General features: G+C 45.9%; 1 protein-coding gene across 1 annotated transcript in view; it reads right to left on the bottom strand.

The window, feature by feature from the left end:
* LOC120839979 overlaps positions 1-18,926 on the bottom strand; it is a 57,745-nt gene that overhangs the window by 12,418 nt on the left and 26,401 nt on the right. Inside the window, 4 exon segments of the mRNA XM_042293609.1 lie at positions 4,573-4,680; positions 6,924-6,971; positions 8,507-8,655; positions 10,695-10,760. Coding sequence (XP_042149543.1) covers positions 4,573-4,680; positions 6,924-6,971; positions 8,507-8,655; positions 10,695-10,760 — 371 coding nt within the window.

Genomic DNA, 18,926 nt, shown 5'->3' with positions numbered 1-18,926 from the left:
AAAAAAAGACGTCACGACTGGTGTCAGTCCGAGGGAATATTGACGTGATACTCAAGGCCCGTTCACACTCTTGCGGCCTCTTAAACCTGGGTTCCTTAAAACTTGTTAAACAAGAAAACACACTGGCGCCATCTATTGGGAAGCAGTGTAAACTCGGCGGTCCGGCATATATTTTTTTATTTCTCGAGAATTATCCTTTCTTTCTTGGCTCGAAAAACTTTTGACAATGTTATAAACGAGCCTTTCTATGGGTATTACGCACATTTGACCTCGAAAATCCGGCAAAACCTTCGCTCTTGTGAAATGCAGTTCCAGGGTCACCACATAGATGGCGCCACAATGTCAGTATGTTCCCTCATTCTAAAAACATTTAAGAAGTTGTAAGAGATATCGTCTCTCTCAGTCGCACTCGGTCGCAAGAGTGTGAACGGGCCTTCAGATTCACGAGATAAAAATACTCTAGGATTCACCTCCAACTCATTTTTTTTTTCATGAGCATCTTCAGCTTCCCTTTAAGGAAAGCCTGCCTGGATTAATGGCTTTTTGAGTGAAGCCTCAGCAGGATGCTAATCTTCCCTCAAAGCACAGCTTGGTTCAAAGCTGGATCAGCCTCTCAGCCTATATCCACGGCTTTCTTAGGTGCTGCTTGACTGCTCATCTCTCTTTGGCGCACCTCGAGAGGGTGACGGTTGCCTGACAGCAGGCACAGAACGTCAGTACGAAACGTAAGCTCCGGCACAGCTAACACCTTCCACACGGCTTAGGGTGCCTCGTAGCGGTTGCAACCCCTGAAGAACCTGGCCGTTGTGATTTCCGTTCCCCTTCTGATCTTGGCGCTTGATCTTTGGCCTCAGCAATACAACTTTCAGTGTTCGCTGCTTCGACATTGTAAAAGTTTACCAGCTCGGTCATCTATCTATAATTCGTGCTGGGTCATCGTCCATTACATTTATTCACTATTGGAAACCACATATGTTGCAGCTCGTCCGCTATGAAATATTGCCACGCGCGTTGCCAAACGAGCGTTACCGCGCTTGACTGTTGTGCGAAAGGTCTAAGTTCGATTCCCGTCAGCGGAATGTTCTTTTATTTATGCTTTCAACTTTGCGTTCTCGTAAGTCCGAGAAAATTCTCGTCTGATCGAGTTCAAACCATTCTATGCGCCGAACGTTCCACGTCGAATGTTCCAGACACCCACGCGTGTATACATAGGGGACTTTCTATGGCAAGCGGAGTCAGTCTCGCCCCAGCGCTCGATCCAGCTGTTCTCCAAACGTGGTTTTCCTTGGCGCTTCTGGTCTCGGCGGTCGTACTGACGTCCTCCGTCGTTGCGTCGGGAGTACGCCTGTGTTGGTGAGTCTCGTCGTGGCGCCACCGGGTATTGTTGAGCAGCTCGCGGTGGTCGTTGGGCCACTGAGGCGTAGTTCAGCGTCGGCTTATTGGCTGCGCCCACGGTGACAGGGGCATGCGGAAGGAACGCTCGCCAAACCTCGTCCCGAACGACCTCGGCAATGGAGATTGAGGCCGGGTGCTCAGCAGTCGACAAAAAGCTCCTCCCGGACGACGTCGCGAATAAGCTCTTAAATGCCCGGGATGCTGTGGGTAAAGTCGCAAAAGGACTGCGGAACCGCGTTGACGGCGCGTAGCCTCTGGTAGTGGCTGGCTCGGGCTTGCAGAGCACGCTCAATGTTCGTCGCCTCCGCGACAAATTCTTGAACAGTCGTCGGTGGGTTGCGTACGACTCCACCAAAGATGTCGTCCTTCACGCCATGCATCAGAATACGCAGCTTCTTTTCCTCGGTGCTCTGAGGGTCGGCGCGGGAGCTCAGGCGAAGGACGTCTTCCACAAAGCTCGTGACGCTCTTATTGGGGCCCCGGGTCCTCAACTGCAGCATTTATTCGGCCCTCTTTCTTCGGTGTTGACTGGCGAATGTACGCGTGAGCTCGTTCTTGCAAATGTCCCACGAGATCAACGAAGCCATGGTTTTTGAAGCAGCGCCTTGCAGTTCCTCCGAGTGAGATTGGTACTGGTTGATCCAGACTTCGACGTCCTCGTAGATCTCGCCGAGGAAGGGAGCAGGGGTGCTATGTTGCGCTTTTTGAACTCCCAGGAGACTTGGAAGAAGGAAGTGACGTCAACGACTAGAGCAAACGCAGGTTGGATGTTGACAGAAGAAAACAAAATCAACATCCAATCTGCATTTGCTGCGTTGTTGACGTCACTTCGTTCACCCTAGTCTCCAAGGAGTGCAAAAAGCCAAACATAGCCCCCAAGTGTCCGCGGATCGACGGGCAGCACGACGGCAGGCAAGGTGATCATGGTCAGGATCTTCTTTTTCCGGTTCTCGGACAAGAGACCAAGGTCTGGGGACTGACGTCTAGTACGGCGGCTTGTTCGGGCTTCGGCGTCTACGGCGAAGGGTAGCCTTCCGGGGCTGAGCACGTCGCTCGGACGGGGTGCCTTCAGAGGGGTACGCTTTACGGGCATAGAATGCAATATGCCGCAGCTCCACCAAAATATCGCGAAGGACAAATGAGGGAGGAGGGGGGGGGGGGCGAATAGCTGAGGAAGCTAAACGTTTAATGGGGTGAACTTGTGCCCGAAACAAAATAGAGAAAGGCTAGCATCGGAGGCGTCGATGTCGGCGAAACAGCGGGATCGAGCGCTGGGGCGAGACTGACTCCGCGCGCCATGGAAGGTCCCCTATGTAAACCCGCGTGGGTTTCTGGAACATTCCGCGTAGAACTTTCGGCGCGCAGTACATTCGGAACTCGATCAGACGAGAATGTTCTGGAACTTACGAGAAAACCAAGTTGAAAGAATAAATAAAAACATTCCGCTAACTGGATTTGAACTTAGACGTTCCGCGCGACAGTTAAGCGCGGTAACCATTCGGCCAGGCACTTTCTTTTTTCATTTTTTTCTTTGTTCTTTTTCATTCGGCCACACGCACGCACGCCCTCGCTTGGTGACGCGCGTAGAAATATGAGTTCTGGAGGTATTGGAATCACGTACGTTGGAGGTAATAGCAGTGCGCTGCGGACAGGCATTGTCCTCATTTTTATAGAGGTGCTGCTCCTGGCGGTGATTATGTGAAGCAGGCGCAACGGCGCCGAAGCACGCACGAGGAAGTCATAACGCGGGCAGGCATCGTCGTTATAAAAGAAGCCATGACTTTACACGGTCAAAGCTGATTTTTTCTGCATTCTTGCATCTCACATCTTACTCTCAGTGTCTTTTATATCCTTTTCCACAGAGGTTGTCAGTCCTAACCCAACACTTACTTGTAGGTAGTGCTTAAATTTTAGCTTTCGGGTTTAGTGTGTCCATATTAGTGGTCAGACTTGGCATATGTAAATGCTTATACACTCTTCCCACCCACCATCACCTCGCTGCGGTATGTCCATGGTTGTTTGGCTGGTTCCCCAACAGACCGTTTTCCGCCCACGGCATCCAGATCTCAATTTGAAGCTTGATTGCTTCCCTCGTTCAATGTCAATTGCTTAAAGTACGGGATTCTTTTTGATACGATATTAAATGATATCGCGGAAGCTGACATTTAAATACCTACGCACTAGTGATGGAGCTGAAAAGATTAGTTCACCGGAAGAGAGAGTGAAAAAGAAAGTAAAAAGAAAAATGTGAGAGGAAAGAATGCAAAAAAAGAATTAACCTCATCAATGTGCGATGTACAAGACACAAAAAAGGACATAAGAAAGGAACAGGTGTTTGATAATTCACAGGGATTCTCTTCACTGTTTGAGGCGAGACCGTGAGTCAAGCACAAAGCCGTATAGGGCTCAATTTCAAGAGATGTGCCGTCTGCCATAGTAACAGCGAGACGCATGGACATATGCTTTTGATGTGCACGGGACTTTGTCCTGCCCTTTCTAAAGGTGTGCCGGCTCTGATGAGTGTAGTGGTTGTGTTAGCGAGAATGGAAGAAAACAAAAACAAAGGATCATAATTACAAAAAGAAAGTAGGTCATAATATTGGCGGAGAAGGCCTAGAGAAGCGTGATAATACTCAAAATTGGTGGGGTAGATAACTTAACACGATACGTAATTTATAAAAAAAGCTTGAAGGGGAAGGCTGTACATAATTCTAAGCTAGATGGCGCAAGCTGCAGCTTGATACGAAAGGTGCTGTCAATTCCATTCATCCATGCTATGATAGAATACTCAAGTTTGCTAAAAGTCTTCTGATCATCTTCGCAATGCCTCCCAAGACAAGGGAACAGTGTTTGGCTATGTACAGAAAAACGTGGTGGGCTCTTTCTGCTACAATCATGGGCTAAAGGAAGAGACGAGGCTGGTTTCAATTATATCGTCTTAATGTGGCCGTCATATCAATAAAAATGTCGAAATGGTATTGCGTTTCGACGTAGTACGTAGAGAAGCACCGCAACAACAGCTGCATGCAATGATAGGCGGGGCTGCTTGTTCATTAACACGTTCTGCTGTGGCCTAAGCTGGTGACTCTGAAAACTAGGGGATAAGAGGTACTTGATGTTTCTACCAGTAACGTTTGTTCTATGTGATACTATGGAAAGCAGGTTCAAATCACTCACAGTCTTGCAGAAAGTACTGCTGCCACTTCCACTCCTTCGTAGCAGCCGCCATCCTTTACAAAGGCGTGCTTATATTTGATGCACACGCCTCCTAGTTGAGCATACCCAGTGGGTCGAAGTAGACAGAACCGTGAAAACAAACGTCACGAACATCTAACCAAAAGTGCTTAAAAAACTGAAAGTCGAAGAAACTGTCGCGTTTGCTGCCGGAAGGAACGCAATACTTGCAGCTTGTGGCCCAGACCAAGAAGTGTCCCGTTTATTGCCACACCAACATATATACACACATGTCAGGGCACATGACGGTAGCCGTGCGCAGCACCCCTACGGCTAGTCATCTCGAAGCAGACAGTAGAGCACGATAACTGATAGTCACGCGCGTCTTGGGCTATACCTTTGGAGCGACAACACTACACGAAGCTCCAAACAAGTGTTAACAGGGCAAGCACTTAATGAAACAAAGTACACGACGTTGCGAATGTTGCTTATTGTGATCCCATGCAACGACCACCAAACTGTCAGTTTCAATGTCGGATGATGTGAGAAGAGATTGAAGGCCAGGCTATACTATTCTCCCGTTCGAAACGTCGGATTATTTATATAGACCATAGACTTTTAGCTTTTAACCCAAGACCACCGATTAACATTCGTCGGTGCAAAAAATACAAATTAGGATGTGAAAGACAACAACAACAACAAAACACCGATTAAACAACCATTGGCATCAGAAAATACAAAATCAGTTCAAACCAAACAAATGAAAACAGCTATTTCTTTTCAAAATATTTAAAAGGCGGGAGGCGGGCGGGTAGTGCGCCACACAGCTGGCTTCTTTAGTTTGCAGTGACTACAGCTGAAGTAGACTCTTTTTAAAAGTCCATCGAGCAACATTGGCGGTCGCCATTGCTTGGGCACGAAGCGCGTGATTGGATTCGAGTCTGCGCCGAGCGATGACGTAATTACATCTTTTTAATACGAGCTGAGCCGAGTTCACGCCGAACGCTGAAGCAGACCTCGTGTCCAATACCTTGCTCAGAGGATGTGTGCAAGCAGGGAAGGGCAAAATACATGCAAATATGTATCGAAATACAAATACAAAATACTTCGTCGAAAATGTATAGTTACAAATCTAATTACATTTCCAAAAAAACATTTAAGTACAAGATACGAATACAACAAATATATTTGGTCTCCTCCAAATACTTTTCCAAATAAATTCCTCAAAATTTGCATCAGCGACTTCAGGGCACCTGCACAGGGTTTCTGGGCATCTCATTTTAATTTTGCATCGCACACTCGGGAGTTAGTGTGCGAGGCTCTAGTAATGTAATAGAAATATAATCACAAAAAAAATGTAATCAGCTTGGACGTAATAGGTGAAAAAAGTACAGAGCTTCAAGCAGCTTTTTTTTTTTGTGAATTACATTTTGGTATCGACCAACAAACAACCGAGACGACCAAGAGGCGCAGCACTAGCTAGAGAATTTTTTATTGTTGCAACTCGCACCAGTTGCGAAAATCTGGACGACCCGCGCATTTAGAATGTTCCAGGCAAAAATATGGATGGAAATCAGGCTGGAAAGCATCACAAGTTGTCACAGGCACTTATTTAGCCAGTCTGCCTGTGAACGTCGATTTCGTCACTACTCTTGCCCTGGACTAGCACCGTAATCACAAAGTCACTAAACGCTTGTGCTTGATTGAGAGACACTGCATTCGGTGCAGAACGTAGTTGTCTTCCTGCTCTGGACAGTGAAAATAAATTTGAGGCATATATTTTCGCCCACAAAATTGTATTTAATTACAATTGTATCTGAAACACCCACGTTTTAGTACATAAATACACACGTCAAATACATTACCCAATTTGTAAATAAATACAAGTGCAAAATACACAAAGTATTTGAAATTCGTATTTCAAATACTTGTATTTGAAATACTGCACATCCCTGTGTGCAAGCAATGGCGGACAGGTGTTGGCGCGGACATTTTGAAAAGAGACTTTGCGCCGACAAAGTGAGGGAGAGGAAAAGACGAGAGGGGACGCCAGGATGCCGAGCTCTGATTGGAAGGATTAGTGGGTAGACCTTACGCTTTCTGCATTCCTCCAGTGCGCTCGCGGAAGGCGTTAGTGCGCGGAACGCCTGTGTCCAGTGTTTGACTCTCGCACTCAAACGCGTTCGACGATTGCAGTGGAGACAAAGGCAGCTAGCTTTACGTCTACCCACTAATCCTTACAATCAGAGCTCGGCGTTCTCGCGTACCTGCTCTCTCTCGTTTCCTGCTCTCTCTCTCATTTTCTTGGCGCATTGGTCCGTATATTAACTGGGTAAAAAAAATTTTTAACACCAATTTTATCGTTGTCAGTATAACGAGTTTGTGATTCAGTTAGATCATACCTAAGTGAATGTTACAAAGGAAATGTTAGATACCGGTGAATAACAATATTGTAACTCGATATGTATTTAAAGCTGTCAAGTCCTTAAGCCCGAGCGTGTAGCCTTCATGGTGACATCACGATAATGACGTCACAATGTTCACGTAAAGCCGTCAGCATGATGGCCGTCACGTGACATCGAGACGTGCCGTGCCCCTTTGGCGTCAAGGGACAACATGAAGTCGCATGGCATTGTGAAATCATCGTGTCATGTCACCGGCGATCATGCAGCACCGTAACGTCAGGAAGCACCACATTGTCACAGCGGGTATATATGAGCGCTCTGCACAACGGTGGAAGAAGTGAGAGATACCGGAACAACGTAGTGTTCCGCTTGCAGTTACCCTCCGTGCGGAGAGAAACTGCAAGCGGAGCGCATGCAGTTACTCTAGGGGCCCCTCCGTGCGCGGTCGCGCGCCACGCGCCCTTAAAGGCGTGGGCGCGAATCAGGACGCTTCCTCGAGCTCCTGTCATGCTGCGCCATCTCACGGCGTTTGTCAGAAATGAGAGCGGACCTTCGACACACTTGCTCCGCGGCGAGGTGGCGTCGTTCAGACCTCTCGCTTCTTCCATTGTGCTATGGATTTCGAGCGTCTTTGGGATATACAAAAAGGGCACTTTCTTTAAACGAAGTACGACAATTAATGAACCCTTTTCTAATAAGCCACTGCGCACGCGTGCGCCCTCTCCCGTGAGCTTGCTTTCCGCTGTTGCCATTTTGGGAGGGCACGATCTACATGGTCAGCCCCCATCTTTACGACTATTTCGTCTTTTGACGATTGCCAAGAGATTGTTGGGTACTCTCTCGGCACTGGGCTGTTAGCTATTTTATATCGCGTGGCGGTGAAGCGTTAACCTCAGTTCTTCGAGCACCGTACCCGCTCATTCACACTGGAAGCGGATCCGCGTTCGCAAAGCGGTTGCGAACGCGGTTGTATAAAAATCCAGTGCAATTGCATGCGCACTCGATGACATCGAGTGCGCGTGCAATTGTACTAAATCTTTATACAACCGCGTTCCCAACCGCTTTGCGAACGCGGATCCGCTTCCAGTGCGAAGGAGCGGTACGAGCCGGCTAGAGGCTGCCTTCTCCGACATCCGACAGGCCGGAGTAGCGCGGACGCGGCCGTCGGCATGGAAACGGCGCGATCTATTTTTACCAAGCAAATGTGGTCGGCGGCAAAAACGTTTTCTGCAAGAGTGAGTGAGCCATTACTTTTCTGGCTGGAACTGTCTATTATCATGCTGGCACGACCGTTGTGCTCGGATGTTAATCGTCAGTTCGTGGCATACTCGAGGTCAAACTTCACGTGCGTCTTTGTATCTAGAAACGTTCTCGCAATTTAATCATATTGTAAGATAAATTATATTTTTTTGTCTGTAGTCAGAATAATTTATTACTGTGAACGCTTGAGACGCACGGCAGATTCCAAAGCTCCGGGCTGAGTCTCGCGTTGCCCGACGACGATGGTGATACACAATACGACGGAATCATACTCACATTGTGAGAAAAACGGGACCACATCAGCAATGCTGCGCGGGGTCCCACGCCGCGTAAGCATTGACGCTAGTACATCAGTGGTTTGTATTACGGGCACCGTTCGCGGACTTTCACGTCTTATAAGTTCCTCAACAGATTGAGGTGCCTGTAAAAATATAATGCCCATAAAAAAAAAAGACAACACTGTATGATTTTAATAGCAAAGCGTCAAATAAAGCAACGGGTAAATATACTGCCCCCCAGGCGTGAATCGCGATGGAAGTGAAGAATCTAAACATTCATTTTTAGTAGGATTCTCAGAAGGGCAGGAAGGACAGTTACTGAACAGCCATGCACGTGTTCAAATTTGATAGCAAACTGACACTCTCGGCAAAACAACAACCGCCGACGTACACGCAAGGTCAAGTCAGGATTGTACAGTATACTCCGCCCATAAAAACAACAATAACAACAACAATAAAAAAAAAACTCTGTTCTGAAAAAAGAAAGCTGCCCGGGGTCCTCCTCGATAGGTAAACGATATGTAGACGACAGACTGCATCGTCCGCTTGCTGCGCCCGCAGGGATATGGCACCACGATGTGTTACAATATATTTTAATGATAGCCTTACGGGTGCGGTCTTTCCTGAATTTTCAAAATGCTAATGGCTATTTTGAATCGATTGTTGTATAGTGTATTGTGTCATTGATTGCTTCCGTTTGTCTCATCTCTCACAGGAAGAAACCTTCCCTTTCTTCAGGCGTGCGCTAAACACATTCCCGTCGTGCGACGTTAAAAGTGAAAACAAGCAGAAAATATTAGTTACTGTCGAACCTTTTAAAAGTATACGGCGTTTATCAATAATCATTGAACCAATGATTTCGTCAGCTCTGAAGCACGTGCGAATTCACTGGTCGAACGAAGTGGATTGTGTCCAAACTGTTTGTTAACCCGCAGCTTATGGCTCCCTCCATACTTATCACAGCTCCAAACACGCAGTTTCATCCTTCTTATGTCGTGCTAAAAAGGTCTATACACTTTTCCAAAAAAGTGGAAGCCGTTTACAACTCCCTGTAACACCGAATTAGAGCGCAGCTCTTGAGGAGGAGGAGGGAAGGGTACTGGGGGGGGGTCAAGTGACCTGGGGGGTCACGTGACCTTGGGGGGTCACGTGACGATGCCGATGATGCCATCAGTGACGTCACTGATGACGTCATCAGTGACGATGACGATGCGGATTCCGATGACGTCATCATTGACGTCACTGATGACGTCATCAGCGATGATGACGATGACGATGCGGATGTCAGTGACGTCATCAGTGACGTCACTGATGACGTCATCCGTGATGATGACGATGCGGATGCCGGGGACGTCATCAGTGACGTCACTGATGACGACATCCGTGATGATAACGATGACGATGCGGATGCCGGTGACGTCATCAGTGACGTCACTGATGACGTCATCAGTGATGATGGCGATGACGATTCACTGATGACGTCATCAATGATGATGACGATGACGATGCGGATGCCGGTGACGTCATCAGTGAGGATGACGTCATCGGGGAGGTCACGTGACCTCGGCGGGTGGGGTCACGTGACCCTGGGGGGGTCACGTGACCTCGAAGGAGGGGGTCACGTGACCTCGGGGGGGGGGGTCACGTGACCTTGGGGTGACCTTGGGATGACCTTGAGGTGACCTTGGTTACGCCGACGCCAACGGCAACGCCGACGCCGACGCCGCTCAAGCCGGGAACGGGCCCCTAAGAGCTGCGCTCTAAAATATATGTATCCATCTAGAGAGACGAAGTGTGTAATTCTGTGCCTGAACTCTCTCGATGACAGCGGAGTGCATCGCATGGTAATGCAGATTTGTGCAATAGGCCAATTCTACATCATTCTAAGTTTTACGGCGGTTCAAATTAACCTTATATTGTTCCTTTAAATTAAAAGAGCCTTTGTAGACCCTCAACAGGCTGTGTAAAGACATGAAGCAATGTTGGTTGAAGGCCGAAAAGGGTGGGACGGGGAGAGCGAGGACGGGGCTTTTGGCACGCGGAGGACACGAGACGGGGTAATGGAACGCGTTGTTTTCGAAACGTGTAGGGCTAATGACGTAAGACTTTAGAGACAACCATACTGCATATGGCACAGGCGTGCTACACCCTTCGAGATAGTCGAGCTAATGAAGTCACTCACGCTGAAGACGCCAGTCAGAATCATGTTGATTCCTGGGTATTCCAGGGCCTGAAGTCGGAGGGCAACCTGCAAACAAATAAAGCTCACGGGTATGCAAGATCTACACTTTGGAGGGTGAAGAATTCAGGTCGTCCCAGGACCAAATAAGAAATAATACTCGTTGAAACACAAAAAGGTTCTGGCTCAGAGGTACACACCAAGAAATGGTACACTTTTAAGAAAGTAAATCATCGTGTTCTAGTTCTAGAGAGCTATAATGCCTCAGGGTGTTACTGCAGCACCTTTAAGCTGCGGTTACATCTGCTACTGCATCACACAAAAGAAAAACCGCAGACACTATCCACTGTCTGCTTCTTCTTTGTAAGGCGGTCTCGCCACATATCGGTCACGCAGAAACCCTCTTTAGGCATTTTCGAAGCCTATACATGTATAAAGCAAACATGCACACCCTTGAAGCGTGTCTACGGATAATTTTGTCACCATGGTTGAAGCGAACACCTTGTCTTTCATATGATGCGTGAACGGTGTAGAAGGGGTTGCATGTTCGGGATGATAGGCGGTACAAGGGTGTATAGTTTATAAAAACGGCCTGCCGTCGTTGGCAGGAGCACTTCGGGGACTTGCTGGCCGCGTGGATTCACGTGTCTGGGAACCTGCGCCCTCGGTTCGGGAGAAAATCTGTGCGCACGACTCTTCTTAGGTGGAGAAACAAGATTCGGCTCGTACTGCGGCATATAAACAAATTCTTTAAACAAAAAATGAAAGCCGTTTACAACTCCCTGTAACGCCGAATTAGAGCGGACCTCTTGAGGAGGAGGAGGAGGGGAAGGTACCGAGGTTCACGTGTTCTCGGGGGGGGGGGGGGGGGGGGGCGTGGTCACGTGACCTTGGTAGGGTCACATCCAAGGTCACGTGGGGGTCACGTGACTTGGGAGTGTCACGTGACCACAAGGGTCACGTAACCTCGGGGGGTCACGTGACCTCGAGGGGTCACGTGACCCCAGAGAATGTTTTCCGCTAGATTTAGCGGGGAAATGTTTTCCGCTAGATTTAGCTGGGAAATGTTTCCGCTAGATTTAGCGGGGAAATTTTTCCGCTAGAATTACCGGGAACATTTTCACGCTAGATTTAGCGGGGAAGTTTTTCTGCTAGATTTAGCGGGAAAATGTTTCCGTTAGATTAAGCGGGAAAATTTTCCCGCTAGATTTAGCAGGGAAGTTTTTCCGGTAAATTTAGCGGGGAAATTTTTCCGCTAGATTTAGCGGAAAATAATGCACCGCGCGGTTACGCCGACGGCGACGCCGACGCCGTTCAAGCCGGAAACAGGCGCCTAAGAGCTGCGCTCTGAATTGCCGACTCGGCGACGCGTAGAAATGCGACCACTCTACAAAAATATTTTAGGGATATTCTTACGAACAAGTTTACAAGCCGTAAACACCGCATGCGGTTCTCAGAGGAACAGATCAGGCAAATACAGACTCAGTGTTTCACGCAGGAGAGAAGAATCACGACCTCGTTGACTGCTCAACTGGATAAATGTATGGTAATCGCTATATCCTTTGTAACGGGCGGCAGCTTGTGCCACCTAGCCTAACGTTTCGTCATTCCTTCTTTCTTTTTTTATTTTGTTTGAATTTTGCTATAACAGGCCCCCCCCCTTTTAAATAAAATTGTATTGCTTATTTTTATCTGTATTTTTTTGTCATTCCCTAGATCTCTTCCATCAATCTTCCAATCTCCTCTTAGTTACCGCAATTCTTTCCCTATTCATTCGTCCATCCATGTCCGGAAAACCCAGTGCCCCCTCCGAATCCGCAGTCATTCCCCCCAAGAGGGTGGGACAAAGCCCCGTGCACCTTAAAATTGCATGTTCTATAGTTTGCCTTCCGCGGTTGCAGACGTCGCACAGAGTGTCTACTTCCTGGAATTCGGCCCTGTACGCTTCCGTTCTTAGCACCCCCGTTCTAGCTTCAAACAGCAAAGAGCTTTCCATTTAATTATCATACAGCTGTTCTCTCTTTGTTTCTTGTTTTTGTGCCCTGTATATTGTTAAAACTGATTTCCCCTGCATTCTCTCTTCCCACAATTTCCTCTCTGTTTCCTTTACTCCCTTTTCTACTCATATGCTCTGGTCGGCTCCATCTCGTTGAATGTATTTAAATTTTAGCTTGCGGGTTCGGTTTGTCCACTTAGTGTTTAGACTTTTTTATATATAGATACTTGCACACTTTCGCTGTCCACCGTGTATCCTGAATTTCAGCTAGTCTTTGTCCAAATTTTACTTTACTGATCGCTTTTCAACTCTCGAAAGATACCCAACCCATATCCCCTTGTACTCCCTCATTTGGTGTATTCCCATGTGCCCCCTAGGCCAACCTACCCACACTCCTTTGCTGTATCTCTAAACCTGCCTGGATTTCTGACTTCATACACATTACCGCATTCCTAAATGACAGTCCTGGCACCATGACTCCCTTCCATACACCCCTAACGACTTCATATCTATTATAGTTCCATAGTGCTCTGTGTTTCATGACAGCTGAATCTCGCTTCCCCTTCTCTATTACAATACCTTCATGGTCTTTTAGATACCGTCTTCCTTCACTTAACCATACTCCCAGATATTTGTATTTTTCTATGTGTTGTATCAATAAGTCATGTACTGCTTTGTACACTCTTTAATTTTTTTTTTCGCATATGACACCCTCCAAACTTACGAAGGCTACGAGTATGTTGCTTTGTTCACGCCAATATCAAGCGTTATTGATACAGGCTATCCTTATTTGACATGTTAATATGACATTCTCCGCTCAAGGTTTTTCTAATGTTCGAGCACTCGTTAAAAGGTCGTTCGCCACAATTTAACGCAGCAACCTTTTCCGCTCCCTTTTTGCTCCAATCAAGACGAAGGTGTAAAAGTCCCCTTTAATCTTTACAATTAAAGGAGTGTAATAATTGCCAAAATGAGGCTGCCGAAAGTGTGTATTTACGGCTTTTACACCCTTGAGGGTGCACAATTTCTTATGGCGGCTTCCAAAATTTAGTCCATCTCACCCCAGAGTAAAGCAGGTTTCCTACCTTGGCGTTCAAAAACCTACTCGCATTCAGCGTCCACTTATCAGTATTGTCACTTTATATGATCAGCAGGAAAACCTCGGTCTAGTCGAGTAAGATTTGGAACACAACCGTAGCGTGTAGGTACGCTAGATGTCTAGTGCTAGTGCATAAGCTATTCTTGTATTTTCCCGCAGGCGCGGCCATTTTGGTGCTTAAAGCAGAGGGAACGCAACTGGTGATTGTTGCGATTGAAAAATCCATCTTGAGCTTTGGACACGGTGTCAGGGCGTTCAAGTGATGTAAGTTTGCTCAGTCACGGACTGTTTTAGCATTCCTAGAGAACGAAAAACTGTTTCTTGCGATGTCAGACAAAGCTTCAGATTGCTGGCAACACTTTAAGTGATGACATCACAACATGGCGGTGTGCTCCAAACAAACCTTTTGCTAGGGCCGTTGCTACGGACAAATGCATCTGGGCTCGATGCGAGGTAAAAACTTGTCTGTAAGAATTTAATAATTTTTTTTTGAGCCTTGTGTTTTCTTAATATCAATTTATTAACACTTTTTCTGCAGTTTCAGTGCCACATAGCGATGATGATAGAAGTCCGTAATACAGTTGTTTTTGTTGGCTTGCAGACGACACAATGGCTTCGTGGGTTCAGTGGTCTTTCCTGATGGAGCACGCGAGTGTGTTGCATGAAGTTGCTGAAAAGCGACCAAACCTATTTTCGGGGACAGCTTTTTGTAGTATTTCAGAAGAGAAGAGTGCCCGTGCGCAGCCTTGATGGACGCTCGAGGTGCGGGAGCTAACGCGCGGACGCCTGTTGGAAAGGCTTCGATACTGCAATTTGTAGGCTGAAAACAAAGTGTCATCACGTAACCATTATAAGATGTTACGATGACGACGTCAAGTCAGTGTTACACGGAACGACGTTCCCGGAACGCGTTCCTTTTAAAAGGACTAGAGGAACGCCGCCCTTCCGTTTTGCATCAGTGGAACCGGAACGGCAACTCTTTGCACTTTCGAGGAAACAGCAAGAGGAAAGGTGTCCCTTTCTTACGTTTGTTTTATATATCTGCAATTTTACCCAAATTTGGTAGGCATTTTTTTTTTATTATCGACTTTTTCGATTTTCGATTTCAAGAGTTGGGAAAGTGTCCGAGAGATAAAAGAAAACAAAGAACCGGAAGAAATGTGATCGTGGCCACACGACACGTGGAGTTCGATGCGGATAGTTTCACTCTTTGGCTTCATTTCATCTAGGAATTACCCAGCGCATTATGTTAATAAAATATGCAAATGTAACGTTAATGTAACGACTCATTCTAATCTTAGATAAGTAATAGAAACGCGTTCCTCTTGAGCCACTGGAAATAAACTCCTTCATAGATAAGGAATGATCGAGAAACGAGCTTTCGTTCCCTTTGTTTATGAACACGTACGTGCGTGAAGTGTATCAACGTCGAAGTGCAGGCCAGAGCGCGTTTCACATAGTTATAATGACGCAGGAATGCAGTTGCTTCACACTCTGTCCCCAACATATTTAAACTACCCTGATGTTGACTTGACACAGAAATAATAAAACAAACTCTGGGCAAGAGACGAATACACAACATGAGACGACGAACACTGTGTCGAGTTTGTTGGATTCTTTCTGTGTCCAGCCGACTTTACCAACACTCTAAACAGTTAATTTATCTATAGTGTTGTTAAGCTGAAAGGAAGCGATTTTGCTGTCCGCGACGATTTTTCCGCTTCAGTGCGACAATCTCGAGCTAAGCTTTTTTCATTTCATTTCATTTATTTTCACCTTAAGGGCCCGGTTAGGGCATTACATAAGGGGGGGTATATACATGTTATACAAACAAGAAAAGGAAGAAACACAACCTAATTAACACATTCAGGTCAAGCTTATTAATCGTACAGACTGGCAAAAAATACTAATAACAAGAAAAATGAATCCGTAAGCTTGACAGAAATACTTCTGGGTCCACGATGGTTACGATGGAGGATGGTAGGCTGTTCCAGTCGGAGATGGCTTGAGGAAGGAAAGACTGATTGAATTCGTTTGTGGAACCGGAGGCACGTTTGATTGTGCAGGAGTTGTTAAGACGAGAAGATGTTCTGTCAGGAGGTGATAACAAAGAGTTCTTGAGGTCGGGGCAGTGATAGTAGACTTTATGAAGAAGAAAGAGGCGAGAGAGTTTTCTGCGTAGCTGCAAAGAAGACAAGCTTAGCTGATTTTTTAACGCGGATACACTGACAGAAAAATCTTAAGTAGACAAGGTGAATCGAGCGGCTCGGTTTTGCACTGCTTCCAGGTGGTTGATGAGCTAGGCCTGATGGGGACTCCAGATGGAAGCTGCATATTCTAATTTTGGTTTGATGAACGTGTCGTACGCCATTTTCCGGACGAGTGGAGGAGCACTGCGCAGGTTACGTCGGATGAAGCCTAGAGTTCTCGATGAGTCAGCATCTATGGCTTCAATGTGGTTATTCCATGAGAGGTCCGATGTTAGTCTTACACCAAGATATTTATACATTGAAACGGTTTCGATTAGGTCGGAGTCGAGGAAGTACTGATGATATAGGATAGATTTCTTTCTGGCGAAGCGGATTAATTTACATTTGGATTTGTTTAGTGACATCAACCAGGTGTTGCACCATTGGTCAATTTTTAGAAGGTCATCTTGTAGCTGGTTGTGATCATGCACACATGTTACTTTGTTATAGACTACGCAGTCGTCTGCGAAGAGGCGAATTTTAGAGGAAATGGTGGAAGGAAGGTCATTGATAAATATTAAAAAAAGCAGAGGCCCGAGAACGGAGCCTTGCGGAACACCAGAGGAGACATTTGCTAAGGTGGACTCGTGATCATTGATGACCGTGAACTGCACGCGGGAGGAAAGGAAGTCGCGTATCCATGCAAACCCTAAAGGATCAAGGTGGAGAGAGGACAGCTTGGAAAGGAGACGTTGATGGGGTACACGGTTGAAAGCTTTGGAGAAATCAAGAAAGACGGCGTCTGTCTGGGCATGACACTCGAGGTTAGTGTGTAGATCATGAATGAAGTCACAGAGCTGCGTCTCACAGGATAGTCCTTTTTGAAATCCATGTTGATGCTTAAAGAAGAATCTGTTTGTTTTTAGGTGAGTCATGATGTGAGAGTAAAGTATGTGCTCAAGTAGGTTGGATGAGACAGATGTTAAAGACATCGGACGATCATTAGAGACAGCAGAGCGAATTCCCTGTTTAAAAATCGGGACAACCTTGCCAATTTTCCAGACTGAAGGAAGGACGCTTTCAGATAAGGACTGATTATATATGACCGACAAATATTCACTAGAAATAATGCTGGTGTTTTTGAGAATTTTCGAATTGATGTTGTCAGGACCAGCGGACGATGAGAGTTTTAATTTATCTATTAGGTTAACGATACCGGCAGGGTCTATACTGATTGGGGGCATTCGCTCGTAAAGCTCTTCAGTGACAGTAGGGATAGTGGCTAAGCACTCTTTTGTGAAATTTGAAGAAAAATAGTCGTTTAGTACTTTAGGGTACTCACTCTCAGGGATGAGGTCGCCATTTTCATAGGTAAGATGTGCGATAGGGTTATTCGTTTTTGGTGATACTAAGTTCCAGAACTTCCTTGGGTTAGTCCGCATAATGGTCGGTAAGTCATGGAGGAAGAATTTATTTTTGGACAGCTTAAGGCTCCTGGTGTACTCTCAGAGGCAAGAACTGTAAGCCTCCCAAACTTCGATCGTGTCGACACGTTTGGCCTTCTCAAAGAGTCTCTTTTTTTCTATTTCGTAATGAAAGCAAAGTTTTTGTAAACCATGGGTTAGTCGAATCTGTACGAATACGGATTGTAGGAACAAATATTTTCACAAGTTCATTCATTTTTGTTTTAAATAGCACCCAGTTCTCCTCCACCGATGTGAGGTAAAAATTATCAACGTAAGAGTAAAAAAAAGTTGTCAACTCGCGGTTTATTGATACATAGTCTGCCTTATTATAATCCTGAATGATCTTAGAAATATGATGATTTACGATAACGGGAAGTGATAAGGTAATATGCAGTAGCCTGTGGTCGCTTAGCCCTTCACAGTAGTGAATATATTTTACGATATCGGGTAACGTGGTTAGTATCAAGTCTAGGATATTATCTGCACGGGTCGGTTGATCAACTAACTGTGTGAAGTTTAAGGTGAGACACATTTCCAGGAATTGCTTAGATGCTGCTGTACCACCAGAGGATAACTTTGACCAGTCAATGAAAGGAAAAATAAAGTCGACAAATAACAGCATGTCGGCTTTAGGAAAACGACCTTTAATATCAACGAGAAGAGAGCACAAATCGGTATGGAAGGATGAAGCACAGTCAGGTGGCTTATAGCACACTCCTATGACAATCTTACTCGAGGGACAGAGTACGGAAAGAGCCTTAACGTATCTTTTAAGGTGCGCTTTGATAAATTACACATCGGTAACAAACGCTATTTCTTTGATCAAGATTCACAGTCTGTTGTCGAGCTAAATGCATAGCAAACAAAGCAAAAAGCTAAGAGAAAGATAATCAGTTCACGCCACATTGAACCGTGCGATAAAAACCAACTACATTATGTTCTTTTTACCAACATTCTAAGTGTCATACCGAAGCGCGATGATCTTTGTGCCGTCATGGCGGACAGTGAATCCGATATCGTAGTCCTAACAGCAACATGGCTTCATCCTAGTATTGATGACAAAGAAGTCTTCTCCCATAAAGATGACTGGAACATTTTTCGCCATGACAGAGCCATTCGAAGAGGGGGCGGTGTACTTGTAGCTATATAAAAAAAGTATTTCTTGTTTTGATGTTACGATTTCAAATAGAAGCATCGAATTTTCTGCGGTATGTGTTTGCACGCCATCCAATGAAATCGTTATGGCTGTATGTTACAGACCACCTGACTGTGATTCATCGTTCACCATCACTCTTTCCTCCATATTAGTTAATATTAAAAACCGTTTCCCAAAAGCTGACTTGTTGCTTTTTGGTGATTTAAATTTTCCACTAATCGATTGGGTCAATGTATTATCTGATGGGTCACGCAGATCGACAGAATTTCTTGACATGTGTCAAACCTTCAATCTGACGCAGGTGGTTAACCAACCGACACGCTCTGGTA

The sequence above is a fragment of the Ixodes scapularis genome, unplaced genomic scaffold (genome assembly GCF_016920785.2).
Source record: "Ixodes scapularis isolate PalLabHiFi unplaced genomic scaffold, ASM1692078v2 PGA_scaffold4__175_contigs__length_147842914, whole genome shotgun sequence".
In the NCBI taxonomy this organism is placed as follows: domain Eukaryota; kingdom Metazoa; phylum Arthropoda; class Arachnida; order Ixodida; family Ixodidae; genus Ixodes; species Ixodes scapularis.
This window is presented reverse-complemented; position numbering and strand designations above follow the sequence as displayed.